Source organism: Syngnathus scovelli, chromosome 9 (assembly GCF_024217435.2).
Source record: "Syngnathus scovelli strain Florida chromosome 9, RoL_Ssco_1.2, whole genome shotgun sequence".
NCBI lineage: Eukaryota > Metazoa > Chordata > Actinopteri > Syngnathiformes > Syngnathidae > Syngnathus > Syngnathus scovelli.
This window is the reverse complement of record NC_090855.1, coordinates 7,492,347-7,515,175: the sequence shown is the minus strand read 5'-3', so window position 1 is coordinate 7,515,175 and position 22,829 is coordinate 7,492,347. Positions and strand designations below refer to the sequence as shown.

Genomic DNA, 22,829 nt, shown 5'->3' with positions numbered 1-22,829 from the left:
GACAAGCAAATTATTTATTTATTCTTTATTTATTATTTGGCTTTTGACCCAAAATAAGACTGACTTTGTTGCTATTGTTCTATTGGGGTCTACTTTATATGTATACTACTGGATTTTAATTTTCTGTGTCGTATGATTATTTTATATGTAAAGCGCTCTGTTAGACCTGCAGTTGTTGTGAAATGTGCTATATGAATAAAGTTGGAATGCAGTTGTATAGAAATATAGTGTGTATTTAATACATGACAAATCTAAACTTACGGGTTTGTAGGTTTTTGTTGGAATCTGCTCCCCTGCTCAAGGGAAAAAACATTTGTATAATGACAAAACCTGTTATTGTTGTTTTTATTACAACCAACATTTATACAAATGTGAAAAAGTATCCTCAGAGGAAAGTTTAAATTAAATCCACCAGAGGATGACTGGTGGAACCAAACGAGCTGTTTGGGTTACTTATTAATTACAAGAATGTAGACATGAAAACATGTGGCACACTAAGCAGTGCTGTTTTCATTACTGTATTAATTTGAATAAAGACCTAAGGTCGCACAAGTGGTGTCATTTCACTCATTTACATTGGTACAGTAATCTCAAAAGCATTAAAGACACAACTATGCGTCCGTCCATCCGACCTCCGAACCATTCCATCATTACAATTAGATGTAATTTGTCTGAAAGCTTTGCTGTCCTATTTCTCTTTTTGCGATTGATGGCGGACCCTCTTCTTTGATTATTCCACTTGTTTTCTGAGATGGCTTTTGTTCAATGAACTTTCCATAGTGGGTTGTGGTATACCCAATCTTCACCCTGTATAAACAAACAAACAGACAAACAAACAAACAAACAAACAAACAAACAAACAAACAAACAAACAAACAAACAAACAAACAAACAAATAATTGATTCCTAGCTGCTTTTTCGGGGAAGGATTCACTGTATTTATATTATTCCTCACCTCTTTGATAAAATATTTGGGTTTCCAAGGAGTTTTGGTGGAAGCTCTCTGTTTGTCCTCGCTACGTTGCCTCTCTTCAAGGCGCTGTTTGTGTTCCGCGGCTTCATCCATCCTTCCTGCCCGCAGAGATGCTGTTACATGCTGCCAAAGGCGCCTAGACTCAGCACACAAAACATGCGTGGTTGCTATTTACACCCCAGAAAAGCTTAGTACAGCTTCACTTATTGCGTCTCCTATTTTTTCTCACACAAATAAATTCAAAACCAGTCAGTGGAGGATGCTGCAGCCAGCAAAATGTTCTCCACTTCTGCAGAATCTATGTCAGGTTTTTCTGTTTGTTTCTGTTGTCTGGTAAATGCCAATCAGGCCGCCCAGTGGGAGGCTGTGAGTAGAATCTGAACATTTGGAGACTAAGCACTTAGGCCAGTCATGGAGTTTGTTTCTGGCAAATTGGGAAGAAACATGCACATACACTAGTGACTTGCCAGTGGTCACTTTGTACTGGCAGAACACCTACAAGTACTTTTTGTATAAAAGAGAAAAAAGTGGCTCTGCAGTCAGTCCAGGCCTCCGTGTCATTTTATGTTGCTTGCCCACAAATGTTTGACTTCTGTTCAAAACTAAAGATGGACAAAAGTCATGGTCACTACTTATGTTTTGGAACACTTTCTACAAAAATATAATAATCACCAAATTTTTGTATTCATTTTTTTCCATGCATCCGATTGACTCACCGTGACTCATTTTGTTCCTGCTTCTCTATTGGTCTGATCCTCTTTTTGATGACGGGCAGCTTGGAGGTGTCAATCACTTTACTTTCTCCATTACTGTAGGTAAACTCCAGCACGCCGTTCCACTCGCCTTGGACTTTGCACACTACGTTTCCTGTTTGATTGTGCTTGACCTCAGCTGTTACTCTGTAAAAGTAAATTTGTTCCATTGAGGAAAACATTTGGAGTGAAGTGTTCTATCGCATTTTCGCTGTTTTTGTGATTGAGTCAAAATCATGTCTTAATGGACAAATATTGCTTTGGGCTTGTCTTATAGACAAGGACAATAGGCTATTAAAAACTCATACAAAATGCGTGTCACCTACCGGTGAACTTTCCCTCCATAGAACGGTTTGGTGTGGAATGTGACTGTGGCTGAGTACCCAGTTTTGGCACAACTGATTGTAACCTTTCCCCCCAGCTCCACCCATGGCACGGCCAGAATGGAGCGAGCGTAGGCACAAGGAAGTGTGAACACATATTCTTCATCATGCTCTAGCAGATGCAGTACACCTGGGAACAACAGGGCGGAGACATGGGTGGATGAAATGCTCTGATAAGGATAACCGATTTTTCATTTAGATGTCCAGCAAAGTGGACCGGAACTGGTTGCTAACAATGTGCTAGAGGAAAAAAGTAGAGAGCGCAAATAATTTTAAAAGTGATGCAGTACACATCTTTATTGAATTGAACTGAATCAAAGTTCAATACCGAAAAAAACCCCAAACACCAACAGATTGATTTCCCTCGATTGACTAAAATATTTCATTTTTATCCTGTAGTGATTCTTTTTCCCAATTTTTGTGTGTGGTTGTTTGATTGATTTTATGTACAGTATTTATAATTGTAATAAAATATGCAATATATTTGTAATAAAAGCGATTGTTTGCTTGGTTTTGTGTTCTTACATTTTATTATCTTGAGTATTTTAAATTTAATTAATTTAATTTGGATACCTTTGTAGTACTTGACGACCCCGGGAAGACTATCAACCATTTTGTAATATAATAAAATTTTCATTATTGCCGATAATGTCCCAAGGCACCTCAGCACCTTGGTTGGGAACCACTGCTCTAAATCCACCATGAATAAATAAACATTCTTTACGCACAGCTTCCTAGCAAGGGCAATTGTGCACTTTAAATGTGTCATGTTTCAATTTTAAAATGCAATCTATATGTCAAAGAAATAAAGTAAAAAAACAATATTTAAGAGGGTCCATGTCAGTTTAGCTCGACCTCAATTACAGTATATTGTGAGTTTTCAAACGTCTGCCTCGTCCCTATTGTGCGCGCTTCATACTTTGCCCCCCTTCCTCCCTGATGCTTATGTAACAGCCAGCTGTCTTATGTCCAGGTCAAATGTATTCACATCTGTTTCCTTCCCCAAGACACACATGCGCTCACACATGTACACACAAACACACAGAGTCAACCAAAACTATGTCAAGCAGAAGAGAGAGAGAGAGAGAGAGAGAGAGAGAGAGAGAGAGAGAGAGAGAGAGAGAGAGAGAAGAGAGAAATAAATATATATAGATAGATAAAATGTTATCTTACCTTCTCCAACCATTGAAACTCCAACAGACATTCCCAAGAATTTGCTTTTGGTCCATACATGAGTATTCACACACATCCTCTTCTCCTTGCACTCGTAGTAAAAGCCTGATACAGGCGGGTGGTGAGACACCTGCTCTGCCACAAAGCGAATCTGGTAACAGTCGGATTTTACCCCACTGCAACTTTCTGTCCCCCTCTGTGAAGAGTTTGAAGTCGTGACTGCTGATCTGGGAGCCGTGCAGCTGCTGGCTCTGAGGGAACGAACGCAGTCCCGAGGCACACACCAAGTACAGTGGAAGGTTTCACCCAGGATGGGGTTGTAGGGCTTTTTGGCTACCGCGCCCTTCCGGCCCTCATGGAAGCCAGTAAGATAGTACTCAACAAAGCGGATGATGCGCTCCTCTGATGTCGATCCAGTTGTGATAGAGAGGAAGATGTCAGGGTGAGCCATGAAATTGGCATACATCTCCAGTAGAGAGCGCTTCTCTAGGATGAATGTAGGGAGGACAACCTGTGAGGGAAAGAGAAGATGGAAAGACTTAAGCTATTCTATTTGATTAATTCTCCATCTATTTTCTGCTGGGCCAAATTAAGTTTGCGAGAGAGCTGGAGCCTATCTCAGCTATTTTTGGGTGACATTTATATTTTTGGAATGTGGGTGGAAGCTGTAGTACCAGGAGAAAACACACTCTGGCACAGGGGTAACATGCAAACTCCACAGTGGATTGTCAGTGCTGAAATGCAAATCTTGTATCACAAATGCAAATTCTGCTTAGCACATTGATATATTTTTCTTGGATGCAAACACATTCAAATCTAAACAGGCGACTGAGAAATGATGAGGTAGTGAAGCTCAATGGAGTCGAGGGCTGAGCAATTTGGAGAGTTCAGTGCCACTGTTTCCCAAATGATCTTATTGACTATATTTAACTGACATCTGTGACAGTTGCCCGCTTAGAATGAACCTCTGGTATTTGCAAGGTAACCAGAGCAAGCCCAGCAAATCAGCGAGAAATTGACCCTTCCCCCAAAATGGTTTAAAATTCCCTTTTTTTTTCTGCCACAAAATGTCAGAAAAGCACTACTTTTGTCTAAATGAATCTCAGCCATGGACGATGGGAAACTGTGGCAATGCATCGCGCTTTGAGGTCAACTCGAGTATGCAGTAGTTGACTTTGAGCGCCATGTAAATGTGAAGCTTAATAATGTGGGACGATCGACTGCGCAACGATCGTTGTGTGCTTCGGGGTAGTTACCCCTCTCCTCTCCCTTGCTGCATTCGCCCATGCTTCCTAATTACATGTCATCGTTTCATAATACATAGTAACTGCAACTTCCCTATATGTGATCAAATTAAATTCATTCTGCTTATTTGTGTGATTCAAGTAGTCATTCACAAGTGGCAGCAGGAACAACTGCATTGATTATACTTGACATCACATGTAGGCCACAGGGCACTCACACCAGTCAAAAACTCTGACTTTGAGAATCGAGCGTGACCGAACATTGCACAGATTGGCCGGTACCAGTGGACCCTGAAAAAGCTACCAATATGATCCAACTAAACACAATCCACTTTCTCTCTCGCATTCTATTTTGGGTTGCAGTGGGAGCTCGAGCCTAGCTGATGCAGCAGATAGGCCGATGACGACTGATTTTGGGAGTGGATGACTCTGTTGACACTTCCGCCGCTTGAGAAACACAGTCTAAATCCTTGTCTTTCTTGTATTCTATTCCATCAGCACATTCTTCTAGTGATCCAGAGCAGCGGGCCATTGATAATCACATTAGCTCATTGGTCTGAAAGAGTCACCACAGTCACCTGAGCAGAAGCCATGTGATTGCAGCATACAACCAAAAGCCTAAAGGTTGATAACACTAGAAAGCAAAGGACTTGGACTATAACAATCGAAACCTGATTGACTTTATCAGCCATGTCCCCCAAATTAACTCAGCTGCATATACGACCTGCACATTTTTTTTCACTGTCATGTTTATACAGAGGCTCTTCCATAGGGAAGGTAAAGTCATCTAAAGAAGCCAAGGATGAGAAACTCACCTTAGTGAGGTCCATTCCAAGTTTGAGCTGGGACAGTAGATGGAGGATTATACTTCGCTGCTCATCGAGAACTCCCAGGTCCTCCTCATCGTTGTCTTCTGTGTCTGTGGTCTCGGCACTGGGATCCAGGCTCTCTGGGCTGTTGGGCTTTCCCTGCAAATGCACATATTTTGCCAATGCTTTTATTCAAATTAAAAAGCTAGTTTGCTGTTCTTAAACATTGACTTGGAAGTTGCAACACATGTTATACAGAGTTGTTTGTAACTCCTTCTAAAAATCCAAAACCACTGCAAATGCACACTTCATAATGATTTTAGAGCATTCTGACCTTTCTTAACACGAGCACAAGTGCGGTGAAATATCCATTCATCAGTGTAGAGCACCATGCCAAGTTTGCTCTGTAAATTACTGCACTCTGTAAACACACCGTTCGTACTCAGAACCACTCACTTGGCTCGGCTTGAAGTCAGCCACTGCAGGCAGAGGAGTCCTGTTGGATTTCATGTCCAGCAAAGTTAAAAAAAAAAAGTACAGGTAGGGAATAGGAATAGGTAGCAAGAGACAGAATGTCTGCCTCTTTGTGTGTTTTTGAGCAGCAGATTAACACTGATGCTTATGATGGTTTCTGTCTCGCCATCCAGCTTTACACATAAGCCCCGCCTCTTACACACTCACCATGTACATCACAACTCGGCCTACTTTAATAGCTCCCCTCACTCCATCAGTCTTTCATTTCCCTTAGGCATTCTGCCTACTCTAGACTGGTTTCACTTCTTTTTTTTTTTTAATGCTATTAACGGCAATAACATTTGTTTTTGCTCTCTTTTGAAGTCTTGAGAAACAACACAGGAGATACATTCATTACAACATATTCTGATATTATAAATACGAACAATGGATTCCTTGTTGCAAGTTTTACTTCTCGTTTCATCTGTAGCAATGTAAGTGGAAATAAATAAAAACCAACAGTAGTTCCACTTGTCCCTTATAACAACATACAAGAAGTAAATGTCAAAAACATTATGCAAGACACAATTTAACACAAAGCTTCCTTAGGTAGGTAACATGTCTATGAATATAGACATAATACACTGTTTTAAAATGATATTAAGTGTAGTGTGATGTCTGAGTTTTCGCTTGCTCCACAGCTAAGACCTTGCTGATGTGGCTTTTATTTTTTTAAATTGATTATTGTAAGTGATTTGTTACTTTATCTACTCAGCCGATATCACAACAACAGAAACAATCATCTTCAGTTAACACTACCAGCCACAACCAGCAAATAGCAGAACCAAAAAAAGAGATGCAGATATGACCTGAGGAACAACTTCTTCTGGGAAAGTAGATAGCCTGGGAATATCTTTAGTCAAATTAATAACCAACGATAAATATGCTTTCAGACAAGCAAGTACTGCAAAAGTGTGCAGATGTAGCTAGGTGTACAAAATACAACAGGAACTCAAATCAATTACATGAATTTGCATCACATATTTGGCATATCATTTTATTAATCAGGACCAGACTGTACCACACACTTGCTATGCTTTGGATTTTACCCAAATCTTGCACATATTGGAAAATCTGTAACTGTCATGCCCCCAAAAGGTTTTTAATTGCTTATATATGCAGGGAAAGAGCAATGTGCAACTGGGGTGAAATTTTCAGATTTGGAATTTTGGGCCATTTTTCACCCAGATGTAGTATTTGCAGACCCCTTGATACTCTGCCACATGTTTATGTTTATATTAACTACATATTTAAAGATAAATCTTCCGCCAGTACACATTTTCATTTGTCTGCTCCAATCTGTTTATACTGCATTGGTTAGGGTTAGGGTTAGGGTGCAATGGTTAGAGAAATACAGAGCGCCCCCTGTTGATAGATACACATTTAGAAGGATCAGAAAGGTTGAAAGTACCTGGAGAGACTCTGACAGCAGTCAAGTACACCTTGATTCGCTTCTAAAAACAAATCAAGGCCAAATCCTCTCCTCTGCAGAGCTGCTGCAACTAAAATTATTTGTCATTCCCATTTATCTCACAGCGTTTGCTCTTTACTCTTCCACATGAGGAACATCCAGTTAATGCGTTATGAGGGTTTGGAGAGTGTGAAATTGTTTGTCCATCATTTCGTGCTGCAGGACTGACAAAGAGGTGCACCCAGCCAGCGAATGTTTCAAGCAAGATTTATCATTGGTAGGAGAGATGTAGTAACAATATTTGCGGCCACTGCAGCTTTTTTTTTGCATATATAATAAGCTGTTTTGACTAAAAAAAATAAGAACTTTGTATGAAAATGTGTCATAAATGACAATCTTTAGGCTTGTTTTGTATTTTGAATACAGTGCACACAAAGACTCACACAAATTCTCAAATATTGTCATCTCTCTAACTATTTGTTGCAGCTCTGATATGGTGTAATTGAACAGAATGTGCGATACCTCAACGTGATGCTGGGACTGGTTAGTGAGCGTGACCGCTTTTGATGCATCATTTGTCATCTGCTTCTGAGGAGATCTGATCCATCCAGTCGAGCTATCTGCAGAGTGATACCAAATTAGAAAACGAAGAGGACTTCCTTAGTCATTAAAAGTAAAGTATAAATAGGTAATTTTGTATTTGTGGTAAGGTGGAAGAAGCAGCACTTCTTTTTTGGAAATAAATTGTATTCTATTGGAAAACCACTTTATTTTTCTTTTCAATGGTGATATAAAAATGGAGATTGCTGTCTCCAATGACTAAACATGGACTGAGATAGGAAAGTTCAGGGTCGCACAAGGCATACGATCCTGTAGCGATACGGTAAAAATTGACACTTGATTAACACCACAACAACAAAAGTCATTAATATAAATAACAGTGGTCATCAAATGTGTAAAAATGTTTAAATCAGAGATGCAAGAAAACCACAATCTGACCAGAATCATCACTCAGCTCACCTGTGTGACTCTGGATGTGGTTGTGGTCCATCTCTTGACTCCTACTGTAGCTACCATGTTTGGGACTTTGGCTGCCAATAACATGGTGAAATGGACTTTGACCAGTCGACTTGAGGCTAGCGGGTTCCATCTGGTGCACGTTAGGGCTGCAGCGCTGACTCCAGGACTTGGCTCTCTCTGCAGGGGCTGCCTCACTTAAACTCATTGAATGATGGTTTTGGTTCTGGTTGTGGGCCCGCACGTTGTGGTGTAGCAAAGTGAGACACTCACCCAAGCAGCTCAATGTTGCTGCAGAAGTAGCTTTTAAAAGGAGTAAGTCCTAAAAAAGAAGAGGACAAAGCATGAGAAGCCTGGCAAACATGTTCTTATTTCCCCGAGAAAAAAAACACTATTTTGGGACATCTCGCTGATAATCTTCCTTCTTTGTTGTCAATATAATGGAAGTTGTCGGTGAAGTGTTTGTGTGAGCAGGTTCTTATGTCAGTAGTCAAATTGGATTGAAGGTGTTCATTACCTCATTGAGACAGGAAAGCGGTCCAGCTCTTGGGGGTAGAGTTTCATTGGAGTTGACCAGGATCTTCTGTTCCTCTTGTGCCGCAGTAATCCCCTACACACAAACAGACCCGATAAGACAATATTGCTGGTGGCAAACCTGCTATTCGGTGTAAAAAAATAGTGAGTAATTCACCACCTGAAAAAGGTTCAGTATTGTAGAATGATAGCAACTCCAACATAGTTCCTTGGAACCAAAAAGCCTCAAAAGTGTGTGTGGCAAAGCACTATGACATATGAACTGTGCCAACTAATTTCAATATAGCTCCAAAATGCCACAAGATGGCACTGAAAGACTACTATTTAAATTAGACTGGGTTTTGGCCTGCGTACAAAAACAGCCATAGATTAATTGTTAATTTAAATTCTGTCCATGACAGAACTTTTTGCAACCCTGAACAGAGTAAGCGGTTTAGAAAATGAATAGATGTCTGTTCTTGCCGGGCACATTTGCCCTTTTAATTGACAAACAAACCAACGCTAATCAAAACAGAGATATTCTTTCATTCTTGCTTTTTTTCCACATGGTGGAGGTAGAAAAATTTCCAATCTCTCAATGACGTACCCAGGCAGAGCAATGGAATTGACAGAGAAGAAGACTCATATGAGGAGAAATAATGAGTGTTTCCTGTGACCCTTGAATGTAATTAGGACTGGCAATGGCTTCCGAGTACCTCAACTGGGACATGAGCTTATTTAATGAATAGAGATGAACTGTGATGATGAATAATAATCACATCCTGCAGTAATCCATGAAACGGTGCACTATTGATTACACTAGTATTTTTTTATTCCCAGAGAAATATTATAAATTACTCTAAATGGCATAAATCACAACGGTGGTACAGTTTTTGATGCAATCTGAAATATTGTCATTTCCAAGTCAGGTTTTAAAAAGGCATTGCGAAAGGGCTAAGATCCTGACCGGTGCTTTCGCGCAAACACAAATACTGATGCTCATCAACTCAGAATACAGTTCAATGCTTGATTATTTATTTATAGGGCATAAAATAGTCATTGGTCTTTTTAGAGGTCACTTTCAACTAAAACACTCCACTATGGTTTTATTTTTATACTCACCTTTCAGTAGCAAAGCTTCATTATTTATTTAGGTCAACATCATTGGGATTGTTGTTTCTATGATTCTTTTTTTTTTATTTTACCATGAGCCAACTTGAGGTATGTTAATAACAGTCTTGGTCCATGTTAAGATCTCACATACCATTGCAATCAGGCCAAATTTGATCTTCAAAATGTGAGCAGTGATCAGCACACAACTCACTTATGTGGCTCATATCCACGTATGTCATGGTCCTACATACAAAAAAGTCTAACAGCAGAATATAATTTGACCAAAGCTTTATGCAGACCGTGTTCCTCTCTTGCATGGAACAGAGACAAGAACGACAGTTAAACACAAAAATGTAGGTTGGCTAAAACAGAGGCAGAGTTGAAGTGAGTCTTTTTATACACTGCCACACACTCTCAGACAGCCTCCCTCAACACGTGTCATTCTCAAGGGAGGGTGAGTCATCACTCCTCTGACAGCGAGCGAAAGATGCTAAGACACATTCACAGTGAAAGTCCTGATGTACCCAAATATAGACTTGGATTCATCACACCCAAATACAAAATAGCGAGTTCACTTTATCACTGCAAAAGAAAGACAAAAGCCAAGTAAGATAAACTGTGGCAAGATTTCTAATTAAAACACAAGTGTGTCGATTTTATTTAAAGATTTGGAAAGAATCTTGCATTCTCCTCTCAACACCTTTTTAATTTTCTCTGCGGCTTTCACACATCATTTTCTCATTCCTTACATTCTCTTTTTCGCACTACAGTTTCTCGTCTCTCACCCCTATAATCAAGACTTTATATAAAACTCAACAACACTTCTTCACTTTTTCCAAATCTTTTATTCTCCTTCACTGACTTCTGTTCACATATTTCCAAGTCCTCTTTCTCTATTCATAATTTAACTGATGCAAAACAATACCTCTGAATTCAAATAAATAATCAACATTTATCTTTTATCTGTGATACCTTGTGACATCTTTAAAAATCAGGAAGTAAAGGAAGTGCAGGAGATGTAGGGTGAGAGGCAATTGCGACATAACCTAATTCCTTTCTGGCTTTGCACCCACTGCACCTTCAGGCTACACCGCTGCCATCATAAGTCCAAAACGCACGCAAGAGCAAGACAATTGTGTGGCATTTATCCGCCCATTAGGAAAGAGACATGAGTAGAACAAATATGTTCATTATAGAAAAATAGGCTCATCAAGAATTTCTTTTAGCATCATTCCAAGGTCCGAAAAGGTGAATGCTTTCAGATAGATAATGGATCCAGGTCGCCACCGCTCCACTCTGATGAAACCTCTCATTTGATAATAATAATGGTCACATGGTTTCCAAGTTAAACACGGTACACATAGTCCTCACACAGCACATTAGCAAATGAACCACACTAAGATATGCTTAAATATATCAAGCCCTTGGTACAGCTGCGAGTGGAGAAGACTGAGCAGATGGAAGGCTTTCAGCAGTGAGATGAAAACCAAAGGGGATAGATATTGTTGGGTTGACAACATTTATCTGAAATCAATCTCGGAGACTGTAGGTCTTTCTTGGCTTAGCGTTTTCTTCTGCGCAGAAGGGCGCACCCCAAACACACGCAGCAAGTGTGGCTGAGAATACGCACTCTGCTCTGAGAATCGCCGTGCATTTATTGAGAGAGAAACAAAGGGGCAAGTGTACATGGTCGAATAGGTTTCCAGACAGAAAGAACAACATTCCATAGTTATATCCCATTACCACAGAACACAGGGAGTACTCTTTATGAGTGGGCAGTATGGACGTCTCATGACCATTAGCTCAACAAAGATGTAGTCTTTAGTGCCTCTGGGAATACATTGCTGTGTCGTACCCATGACCTTTGTCCGCTTCAGCCGTCCCATGACAATCTCATGATCTACACATGTCTAGCTAACTGTGGGGCTTATTGTATAGTGCGGCTAATGACTGCCATATGCCGCCAAGTCATTTTCACGAGGCCAGATTCTGCGGAGAATCTTGCACACAAAAGTAGTTACATAGAATCCAATGATAAAAAGTATATCATTTCCATCATTCCCCCCTGTTTAACATTGGAATTCATGGAAAACAAAACATCAACAAATAACTACATATGTGTATAAATGAGTATATGCTTACACAATATAGTATAGTACCATCAAAAAGCATGAAAGTTTACATTCCAGAGTTTATCAGAACTACAGCCCTTCATCCGGCTTTGGCTATGTTCGTTATAATGGAATGTATTTTGTTCTGGATCGTCAAGAAAAATAGACAGGTAGGCGATTTATGCAAGGCGGTCCCACTCATCTTGTTCACACTGGGCCAACATGATATTCTGGACAGCAGATGCTGATGTCAACCCTTTAGTCATGTGACTAATTAAAATAATGCCGCATGTGGTCATTTGATAAAGTAATGAAGGACATAATATTGACACAATATCACAGCATACTGCAAAGTTGAAATGCTCTTAGTTTTGCCCCCCTTGCATATGTATGTGTCTGTCGATGAATTGCTCTGGGATCACTGCCCAGGGCCTGTTGTCCATCCAAGATCTTTATGTCCACTTCACTGTCCTCAGAGTCTCTTCCCAGGCCCCGGTCAGCGTCCAGGACTTCCCTAGTAATCGACATCTCCATAACCAGTCGTCAGCAAACAATTCTTCTCCTTTGTGGTTGTTCGGGGCACGGGGGTGATTGGTGGTCGTTGTCTCATCGGAGTGTTCAATAGAACCTCCAAGCGTCCCTGCATCTACTCCTACGATCCAGAGGCCCGCGTGAACCTAAAACAAACAAACAAACAACAACACTCCCCCCAGGAGTTATGAATTATCTTCCTTATTTCTCATCGTGCTGTCAGTCTCGCACGATTTCTCCTGTGACTGCTGCCTGTTGAATTCTGGCACGTCCTGTTAAAGCCTCCAAAACAAGTGAATCCAAAAAAGCATTGAATGTCACAATTAAATTTTATATGTATCTACTTACGCACTCAAACGTAACTCCACCCCCCTTTGACACATTCGGCCAATGTGTCATTAGGTATTTAAAAAGGAACCGGCAAACGTCCTACCACATCATCACGTCTTGCAGCCAGTCCTGTCGAATCTTGCAGTCATCCAGGATCGTCATCCCCAAGTTCCTGAAAATTGACTGTGCACCTCACACTCGGCAATACCAACAACGGACACTTGTGCTCACAAAACTACACCGGCATCGAGTATCTACTGAATGAAAATAGACACACCATGAATCATGGCGCACGGGGATTCCGTCCTGAAAATCATCAATCATCATAAAAATCAAAAGGGTTAGGGTTAACATTTTCACGTGAATTCAACATAAACTTTCCAAGACTGCAATCGACAACCTGCAAAAGTAATACAAGTTATAAAACAACCAGCAATCTGCTCCTTGGCTGTCGGTTGACGCTGCAATAAGTCAAGTGACACACAGAAACAAAGCCAAGCTCGCACTTGCCACAAGCAAGCTTAAGTTCCATATGTATGGTTGTCATCTACATAGTCTGTCACCTTGTCGGGTGAGTTCAGGTTCGTCATGTCATATGTCCATCGTCCTAGTGTTCGATATCAGTCCTGTCTTGTCCATCCGTGTTGCTGAATTCGGCCTTCTCCATGAACTATTTTTGTTGTTCATGGTGCCTTTGATTAACCATCGGCTGTTAGTCATCACGCTTGGGTGTTCCCGTCTCAGGTGAGAGGAATCTCACCCTCAACTGTGACCCTTTCATACCAACCACAAAATACTTTGGCCTTTCATACTGCCCTCAACACACACACACACATATTCGTAACCACACAAGCGCCAATCCATTTGCATCTATCACTCATACAACAACAAACAAATTTAGTATGTGTAAGTGAACAGGCAATCAGCGAATATTAACGGTAAACCCTTCATTTCTGGATGTTCTTCCCAAGTGAATATTTCGTACATTCGTACCGGACCTTTACTGTAAAATTGCCAATTAAATGCCTAAAAATTCAGTCATTTGTACTGCTGAGCATGTTCATGGGTGAGCATGGGGAAAGAAGCAGCCTCAGTAGGTCCTTAAATAATCTTGTCCTAATCCATCGTTCTGATCGAGCACCTGGGTAAAGATACTCAAAAGTCTTCCTCCAACAGTCTACTCCACTACATTATTTTCACTTTGCCATGTTAAGGCATTTGTTTTCCGAGTCCTATCACATTTGTCATCGCGTTCACTGTCACTTGGTGTGAGTCTCATGCAGTGTTATTCTTAACTGTCAAAAGTTTTCATGGCTGTTATTCCTTGATCTTATCAAACTTTTTGTTTTGACACCAGAATTTCCCTATGAGGTGTGATTAACTTCTACTTTATTAATTACCTCCATTGAATAATCTAATCACCTTTTGACTGCATCCTAGTAGATCCTAATGCCCTATTTTTCCTTCTCCGAACTGTTAATGACTAAATGTCTAATTGTTAAGCTGGATGGGCTAAATGTGATTCTACTCTTATTTCTTACAATTTTAGCCTATCTGTTTCATCCAAATTTATCCTCTGACTATGATACTTCTTCTTTCTTCGTAACACTACACAATTTGTTCCTTATTTGTTTATCTTTTAGCAAGACTCCTCAGTTGTGTCAAACTCAGTGCCCAAGCAAGCTTCCATCCACTCTGACCCAAGCTCCACCAAGTTTGATAACGTCTTGATGCATCTTTCAGGTCTTGTGTGTCTTTCGCCGCACCTCATTGTCAGGTTGTTATCTTTGGTTGTAGTCTCAGAGTCAACTCATCCCTTACTCTTGGATGAGTCCATTTTCAACTGAGTCCATTCTCATCTTGTGAGTCCATTCACTCTTTGTACTCCGCCTCCGAGGATGTCGTTCTCCTCCAGGGCGTTGTGCTCCCCCCAAGCACAAATATAGTCCTTCTTTGCTCTTGCAAAGGTCAAAGGTGCCTTAGAGCCATGCACCATTTTTCTTGATGTTCTCAGCTGTCGGTGGAGTCTCGGGATCGAGTCTCAGAGTCACTGATGGATACTGAAAAAACAGACTGGGGTACCAAACTTAATTATCATCTTCCAATTTGACATAAATTCCATAGTGCCTTCTGTTAATCAAACTTCAAATTCTACTATTATCAATAATCTAATCTACCTGAGAAGGACAGCGCCTTTCCTTCATGAGCGCTCGGATGTATTGTGATGGACCTCATTTGAACCATTTTAAATTGACAGATTACCCTAAACTTAAGTTGCAAGTCTTAACTGTGATTTCTCTCAATTATACTGTAATTTCCAGAAACTCCTCCTATTTCCAGGCTACTATCTATCTTTTGTTTTCCTAACTTTGATTTTATGCCATTCTCTCTATTACCTTTCCACCTTTCCTGATTTGAGCCTTCAATTTCTGATCTAGTTTCCAAATTTTGCCTAGTATCATCTCTATTTTGACCTCAGTATTAATGGTGTTATGCTCACTTTACAGATATTACTGAACTGTCCTGAATTTATAATTCACTGCCAGTACATCGAAGGCCATTTCTCAGCTGTTCACTTTTTCCATGTTCCTGTTAGGCTCCACTATTCGAATCTTCGAATTTTCATATAGAGTTTCTTTTAGGTTCCTGTGTGGATCATGTTTCACACAAACAGGGCATGCTTAAAATTTTTTTTTTTTTTTTTTTTTTTTTTTTTAAGAATCTAAAGCAAAGGTAACTAATAGGTAACTAATAACTCATCTCCCCCCTGTTGTCACATAAGTGACACAACAGGCGTTGCCTTAAAAATCATTTTGGCAAAACAGTTTTGTTATTGACATCGTCAATAGCACCTTATCCATTATCACACCCTTTGTTGTTTGAACTAATATCATTTTCAATCTTGTCAATCCTTCTTCTACTTTTGGTGTCCACGCGAATGTATCTTTGACTGCTAACGGCTGTCCATGTGCCACTCCTGTTAGTGGGTTAGCAATTTCAGCATAGCATGGAGCCCAAGCTCTGCTGTAATGACAGGAAAAAAAAAAAACATCAGTTGTTCTTCGTGGCAGGTCGTGGTGTGTCTAATATAACCTGTTCCCTGCTCTCCCTTTCGCTGAGAGTAAACCAAGATAGTTTGCTTCTGGTTTTTACCCATCCTAACTTCTGTTACTTGACTTCACTTCCTCTCTGGCCTAAATGTTGCATGAGGAGAAAGGAATCTCATCCTTACACTTCCTTTGTTTCAAAAGCAATTATCATCATTGTAGACGAAAACTTGAATTTTTCTCTATATGGAGCCCTTTGAGACTGTTTGTGATTTAGGGCTATACGAATAAACTTGACTTGACTTTTAGATGAAAGCCTAAAACGAGCCATTCAATTCATGATAATCAGTCAACCACTGTGAAATAAGCCCTATTTTCTTTTCTTAGCATTAAATATGCTCAAAATCATTCTTTCTTCAAAGTTGTTCTACTACTTTTCACATAGTAGTCTCCAACAACGTCAACCAGTCAAGCTGTATCTTTTTTTTTCTTTTTAAGTCAAATCTTGTCATTCATTCCTGCTCATTTGCATCTCACACACGCGCACACACACACAGGCACGCACGCATGCACTGTTCTCACTCTCCTCAAGCTCTCTTCAAGCTGTCCACACAGTCATACTACGTCATTTTTAATTCACAGTCCTCATTTGAATCTGTCCTATCTCAAGGTTCTTGGTAAAACAACCCACTCATTCCGATTTTGACATATTCCAAAAATTCACTCAAGAGATGCTTGCATTGAATTAATTCCATAAGCTTTTCATTTCCAAAAAATTTGCAGATTTAGGGCAATTTTCCTTCCACTCATTCTTAAAGGCAAATTCTACATTTCACCTTTACATTGTCCCAGTTTGAAATTCACATCATTCAGCCCATTTAAATCACACTGGGAAAGTTTTTAAACATTCCCGAAATTGCAAAATTAAAAAATTCATATTTTCACGTTAAATTATTACTTCTTTGTATGGCATGCTCAAACTTGGCGAATAAAAGATTGATTAAAATTTCTGCAAAATTTTACAAAATTCATATTTCACCTCTAAGTTCTACATGTTTCAACTGATTCAATTCTGCTCGAACATCATTCTGTTGCATCTCCTAAGTATTTATTCATTTTTTATTATGGATATTCATATTTATTTAGTATTTACCCCAATTTCTCCAAAAAGTGCATTTTCCACTTTTAATGTCTCCTTTTTTATTTTATTTTTTCTTGCAGTGCAAATCGAATAGACCCCAGTCTAGTAACTTTCCTTGCACACTATTTTAGCCAATTTCAAAATTTTAACACATAGACACACATAAACACACAGAGAACACAAGGACAACACAAAGGCCCACAACAAAACACAGTGCACAAACAACATCAACAAACAATGCTGCGCAAACGTCTTCCTCTATTTGATGTTTTGGTTTTACTATTTTTATTTATTTTTTCTCACATTACTGGCCTTTCAATAAGGTTTGACAACTGTATCATTCGCATACATCAGCGTCATTTATACTTTGGGGAAATTTAACAGCCTTGGTCATGCTTCTTGTTTGTACAGGAGTTCTTATTGACTGACCATAATATATTTTGCTATCATATGGGGGGGGGGGTTCAGGTCTTTTAAATTAGATGCATGTTTTGCATAGGAGCAGAAGGAGCTTCTGCCTCAGGCTCCTCTTCTTGAGCCACGCCTAACAGTGCGCCTACGCACTATAGCTTCATTGTCTGACAATCATACTTGCAGCCTCAAGTTTGGTAACTTATTTAACGTATACTTCTCATCCCCTGATACATTGTCAGTAACACTTTGACGGCCCCCCCCATTGTAATCAATTTAGTTCAACATTTAAATCATAGGGATTTCTAAAGATGGAATGTTTCTTTAGTGCAATAACAACTTTCTGTGGTAATTCCTGCTTTGACCAGTTTTCTGGTGAGGAATTCCACAGAAATTTGCCATTTCTTCCCACCATGTTACATGCAGCACAATAGCGAGTGATACGTGCTACCATTCACACACATTCACACCGCGGAATTTTCTTAACACAACGAGGTGTATTTCCGTCTACAAGTTCCATCTGTAGACCGAATTCCTATCACTTGGAATTCACAACAAGGACTCCGCTGTCCTTACCCGGGTACCCTTTTTCTGGGGACTAAAATACCCCAACCACGCAGCCAACAAAAAGGTCTCACCGAGTCTCCGAGAGATTTCTTTTGAAGTTTCCGTCAATCCTCGCTGCCGAGAGGTGCTGAACCGGACGCCGGCCTGGTGGATGAACATTGTTCCCCAGGGCTTTCCTTCAGGCGTCCTGTGACCTCTGCCGTGCACGGATTCGGCGTCTTCAACACTCTTCGGATCAGCGAGCAGATTTTCAGGAAATCCCGGACGAGCCCCCAAAAATGTTGGGTTGACAACATTTATCTGAAATCAATCTCGGAGACTGTAGGTCTTTCTTGGCTTAGCGTTTTCTTCTGCGCAGAAGGGCGCACCCCAAACACACGCAGCAAGTGTGGCTGAGAATACGCACTCTGCTCTGAGAATCGCCGTGCATTTATTGAGAGAGAAACAAAGGGGCAAGTGTACATGGTCGAATAGGTTTCCAGACAGAAAGAACAACATTCCATAGTTATATCCCATTACCACAGAACACAGGGAGTACTCTTTATGAGTGGGCAGTATGGACGTCTCATGACCATTAGCTCAACAAAGATGTAGTCTTTAGTGCCTCTGGGAATACATTGCTGTGTCGTACCCATGACCTTTGTCCGCTTCAGCCGTCCCATGACAATCTCATGATCTACACATGTCTAGCTAACTGTGGGGCTTATTGTATAGTGCGGCTAATGACTGCCATATGCCGCCAAGTCATTTTCACGAGGCCAGATTCTGCGGAGAATCTTGCACACAAAAGTAGTTACATAGAATCCAATGATAAAAAGTATATCATTTCCATCAGATATCAAGTCATTTGGTGAAGGTGGAAAACAAAGCAACAGCATCAAAGTGCCTCGATTATTTTGGTTGTCCATTTAGAGACAGCGGGACATATTATATATCACACTCCCGAGCCTGTGGTGCTTTTAAGACACCTGTGATGGTGAAATTGTGTCACGGGGGATAAACCATTAGCGAGATGCGACATCTGCTTCACATGCTTGAGTGGAGGAGATGTAGATGAGGCTGAATAAAACAAACTATATCGTACAAGTGCAGCACCTGGGTAGGAATCTAATCTGGCTCCAGTGTGTCTCGAAATCTAAAATCTCTGGCCAAGCACATCTTTGGAGTATAGCCAATCCAATAAGGAAGCAGGAAAGAGAAGGGAATTGAACACGGCTGTCTTGTGATCAATGCAGAATTTAATCGGTGGTTTAAAATGACTACGTGTGTGCGTGCGCGTGTACCTTAGCTCCATTGTCAGAGTGATGTCGAGAACAGAGCTGTAGCTGTGTCATCCATAACTCCTGCTCCTCTGCATTTGATGCTAAAAACAAACAAATAAGACTGCTCAAACAGCTGTCCAGGATGCATCACAGACTGCAAAAACGTTATTGAAATTTTTAAATCGTTCAAAAATATTTTGTCCAACAACCTTTAAGATTGCATGGGAACCTAAACAATGACCATCTGACATTTGAAATACATCAAGATCCCTAAAGAGATTTGAAAAAGGTTATCCACAGTTAATATAGTATATTCAATAGTGAGCAAAAAAATTACACTCAACAAACAACCCCAAAAATTGCCTCGTTTTGTACATGTATGTGTTCATATATTTATTTATAGAATCTCTAAGTATTACATGTCACACTTACCTCTAAGTTTATAGGATTCACCAGTTGGGGACTGAATAGCAAACATGTAAGGAAAGTCACTGCAGGAGACAACCAGTGCTCCAAGTAGAGACAGGGAACCTCTTGGGGGTCGCTGGCTTTTGTTTTGTTCATGTCTATAGTAGTCAAGACGGCTAATCTTAGGGTCAAGAACAAAATACCTGCAAGAGAAGTCACAAGAACAACAGAGAAAAGTCAGAATACCTTTATGTTCTTTGAGGACCAAATGTATGGACTTTGTTGTGTCCAACATTTTATTAACATCCCATTTTAGACCATGTCAAGTATCAACACTATGATTGTGTAAACAACCTAACACACCCAAAACACAGGGAATACCAGCTGCAGAGAACGGGAATATGCTAGTGTGATAATGCTCAGTCAGCATTCTCGAATGGGGCGGAAATAATACATTTAATTCATTTCACTCTTGACCTCATGAGCAACTTCAGAAAGAAAGATTCGACCTAATAGTCTTTCCCACAGTCACGACGCAGTCTCTCTAGGAATGCAAATGAGAGCTACTGATGTTGGGTTTAAAAATGTGCAAAAATATGCAAAAGCATGTGACCAAAATGAAAGAAAAAAAAAAAAAAAATATATATATATATATATATATATATATATATATATATATATATATGTGTGTGTGTGTGTGTGTGTGTGTGTGTGTATGGAATTAAGTATACATCACATTGTCAAAGTGTGATCATGGAGCTCATTACACATTTGGATGGTTCTATCGATCCAGCTGGACAGTTTACAATAGAGAAGAAGAGAGTTGTAGTTGGGGGGGGGGGGGGGGGGGTAGAGGGAGAGAAGATGCAGGAGAAGCAGCAAGTGCAGGGCTTTCCTGGATGACTCATTCAGTGTTTCTGGGACAGCCACCCACATGATTTTCAAAAACATGTCAAATGGAATGAATGGAAACATGCATGAACAATTGAATGGCTACAAATATGATATATAGCAATGCAGTCAGTAGGAGTTGATGAACAAAGTTGGCTGTGATGAAATTTCTAGGACACATTGCAGTACACGTTTCAGTCATCCACAATGTTATGAGCGCTGCGCCGATGGAAATCTGGAGTTTCATATTTGTAGAATGAATTGGAACGTGATTCGGGCAGTGATTACATTGAGAATTAGTGTATTGTCTCCATTAGAGTGGCAGTTCTTCAAAGGACTGCAACAAAAGACTGATAATGCCAAATGTGTACAGCAGTACAATCGACGCCTCGATGAAATGAACTACAGCAAAACAGAAATGTTTCATTTCTCTTGTCATTAAGTATGTTTGATTATTTTATGCGCACATCATTTGTTACACTGAAGCTATTTCATGAAGACATTGGTTTGCTGGTTCATACATTCAGTTGTGGCAAGAGTGTGTCCTTTACGGCAATAAACACCAAGAGTTTGCGTTTATTTCTTGTAAGTTGTACAAAGCAAACACACAGAGTGAAGTACAGAGGTCTCTTTCTGACTAACATTAACCATTGAGCAGCCTTGTGTTCACAAAGTAATAATTTTGTAACTTGGAAGAGAAATTAATTGTAAATGTATTTTTTTTAGGGAAAATGGCTATATATAGGTCTTTCATTGAAATGATCTGTCACTGATTTTTTGAGGGACATTTTATGTGTCAAAAGTTCTAGTGGTGTCGTGACTTGGTATCATATCGGGACTACTCAAGAATTGTATATTTGTAGTGGTATCGGTCTGGAAAAAAGTGGTATCGAACATCCCTAATGTTAAGTTAATTCAAGACTGGTCGCTACAGGATGTACCTTGTTTTTTGTTCAGAATTAGATGGTTCAAGCTCATCTGCAATCCTGAACAGGATACGCGTTAGAAAAATAAGGAATTATACCGTACTATGATGGATAAAATTGCACTATGACTACAATTTTATCACATAGTATTTATCCATCTATTTTTTTTATAATGCTTGTCTTTGTAGTCATGGGTAGAAAATGAATGAAAATGAATTAAGGTGTAACACTTGTTATGAAACAGAAAAAAAAATCCTAGATTTGGGGATTGATTGCTTGATGACAAAGCCCCCTGAATTCCTTCCATTCATTTTTTTTTTTAGACATCTATCAATCATTATTTAAGCTTTTGGCAATGGTTATTTCATCATTGGTTAATCCTGCAACACTATATAAAATGCAATTACGTTTACATATGATACATAGCTAGTATCTTCAAAAAAAAAGTAGGCATACAACTTAAACAAAAATCAATATCTAATAGGCTACAATAAAAGTTTGTTTTTTAAGACACTGCATTTCACTTACCTATTTTGCCAGCCCTGCAGTAGATTAGTATATTTCTTCAGGACCCCCTCAAGATGCTGTTTGTTGCGGGCTGTTTTATGCGGCGATGACCCTGCACCACCATACCCGGACTCGGAAGCAGGTGGTCCTACTCGCTGTTCTTGCCTCTTGTTGGGATATTTGGGAGGGCTCTCTTGATGCACGGACCGGCTCATGCTGCCGTTTCTGCTGCTGCTCAATTCTGTCTGTTCACGGCTGGCTACTATGTTTAAGTGTTTGTAAAGAAACAGGAAGCGATTGATCCATCGATTAACTGCAGTTTTTAGTCATTGATGCAGTGATGATGAGATAACGACATTAATTCTGCAAGTAAGAGCTTTACTGCCTCCTGACAGTGTTGACACTGAAGAGATACTGACTTATTTACTGCGGAGCTGTCCTCCTCCTCCTCCCTCCATCTGTGGTGACGTTATCGAGTTTTTTCCTTTTGGAAATCCCGGGTTGGTCACTCCCCCAGCCCGGAATACTCCCCCCTACAGTCACTGGATATTAATTATTCATCACATTACGGCATCGCAGGCTGGGTTTTTACTTGGGGTGGGTTGCATCGGGGGAGGGTTCCCTAAATGCTGTACCTGCGCTCTGAACTTTTGAGTTCAGCAAGTTTGTCCCATTGTTAATATTGTAATGTAATGTTGTGGAGCCCATGTTTGACGTCATCAGTCGGTGACGCTGACGTCTGCAGTGCAATAACCGCAGCACGTACAGTAATAATAATACAGTACAGTAGTGGAAG

General features: G+C 40.0%; 1 protein-coding gene across 1 annotated transcript; it reads right to left on the bottom strand.

Moving 5' to 3' along the window:
• Positions 1-331: 331 nt before the first annotated feature.
• On the bottom strand, positions 332-22,829 carry LOC125975131 (oxysterol-binding protein-related protein 10). The gene is made up of 13 exons (XM_049730296.2): positions 22,453-22,829; positions 22,055-22,295; positions 19,734-19,912; positions 19,323-19,402; positions 8,793-8,885; positions 8,279-8,597; positions 7,781-7,878; positions 5,341-5,493; positions 3,282-3,792; positions 2,052-2,238; positions 1,690-1,872; positions 956-1,109; positions 332-807 (listed from the first exon to the last, which is right to left on the bottom strand). Exons 2-13 carry the CDS (start codon positions 22,246-22,248, stop codon positions 763-765), a joined length of 2,196 nt encoding a protein of 731 aa, XP_049586253.1. The 5' UTR covers positions 22,249-22,295; positions 22,453-22,829; the 3' UTR covers positions 332-762.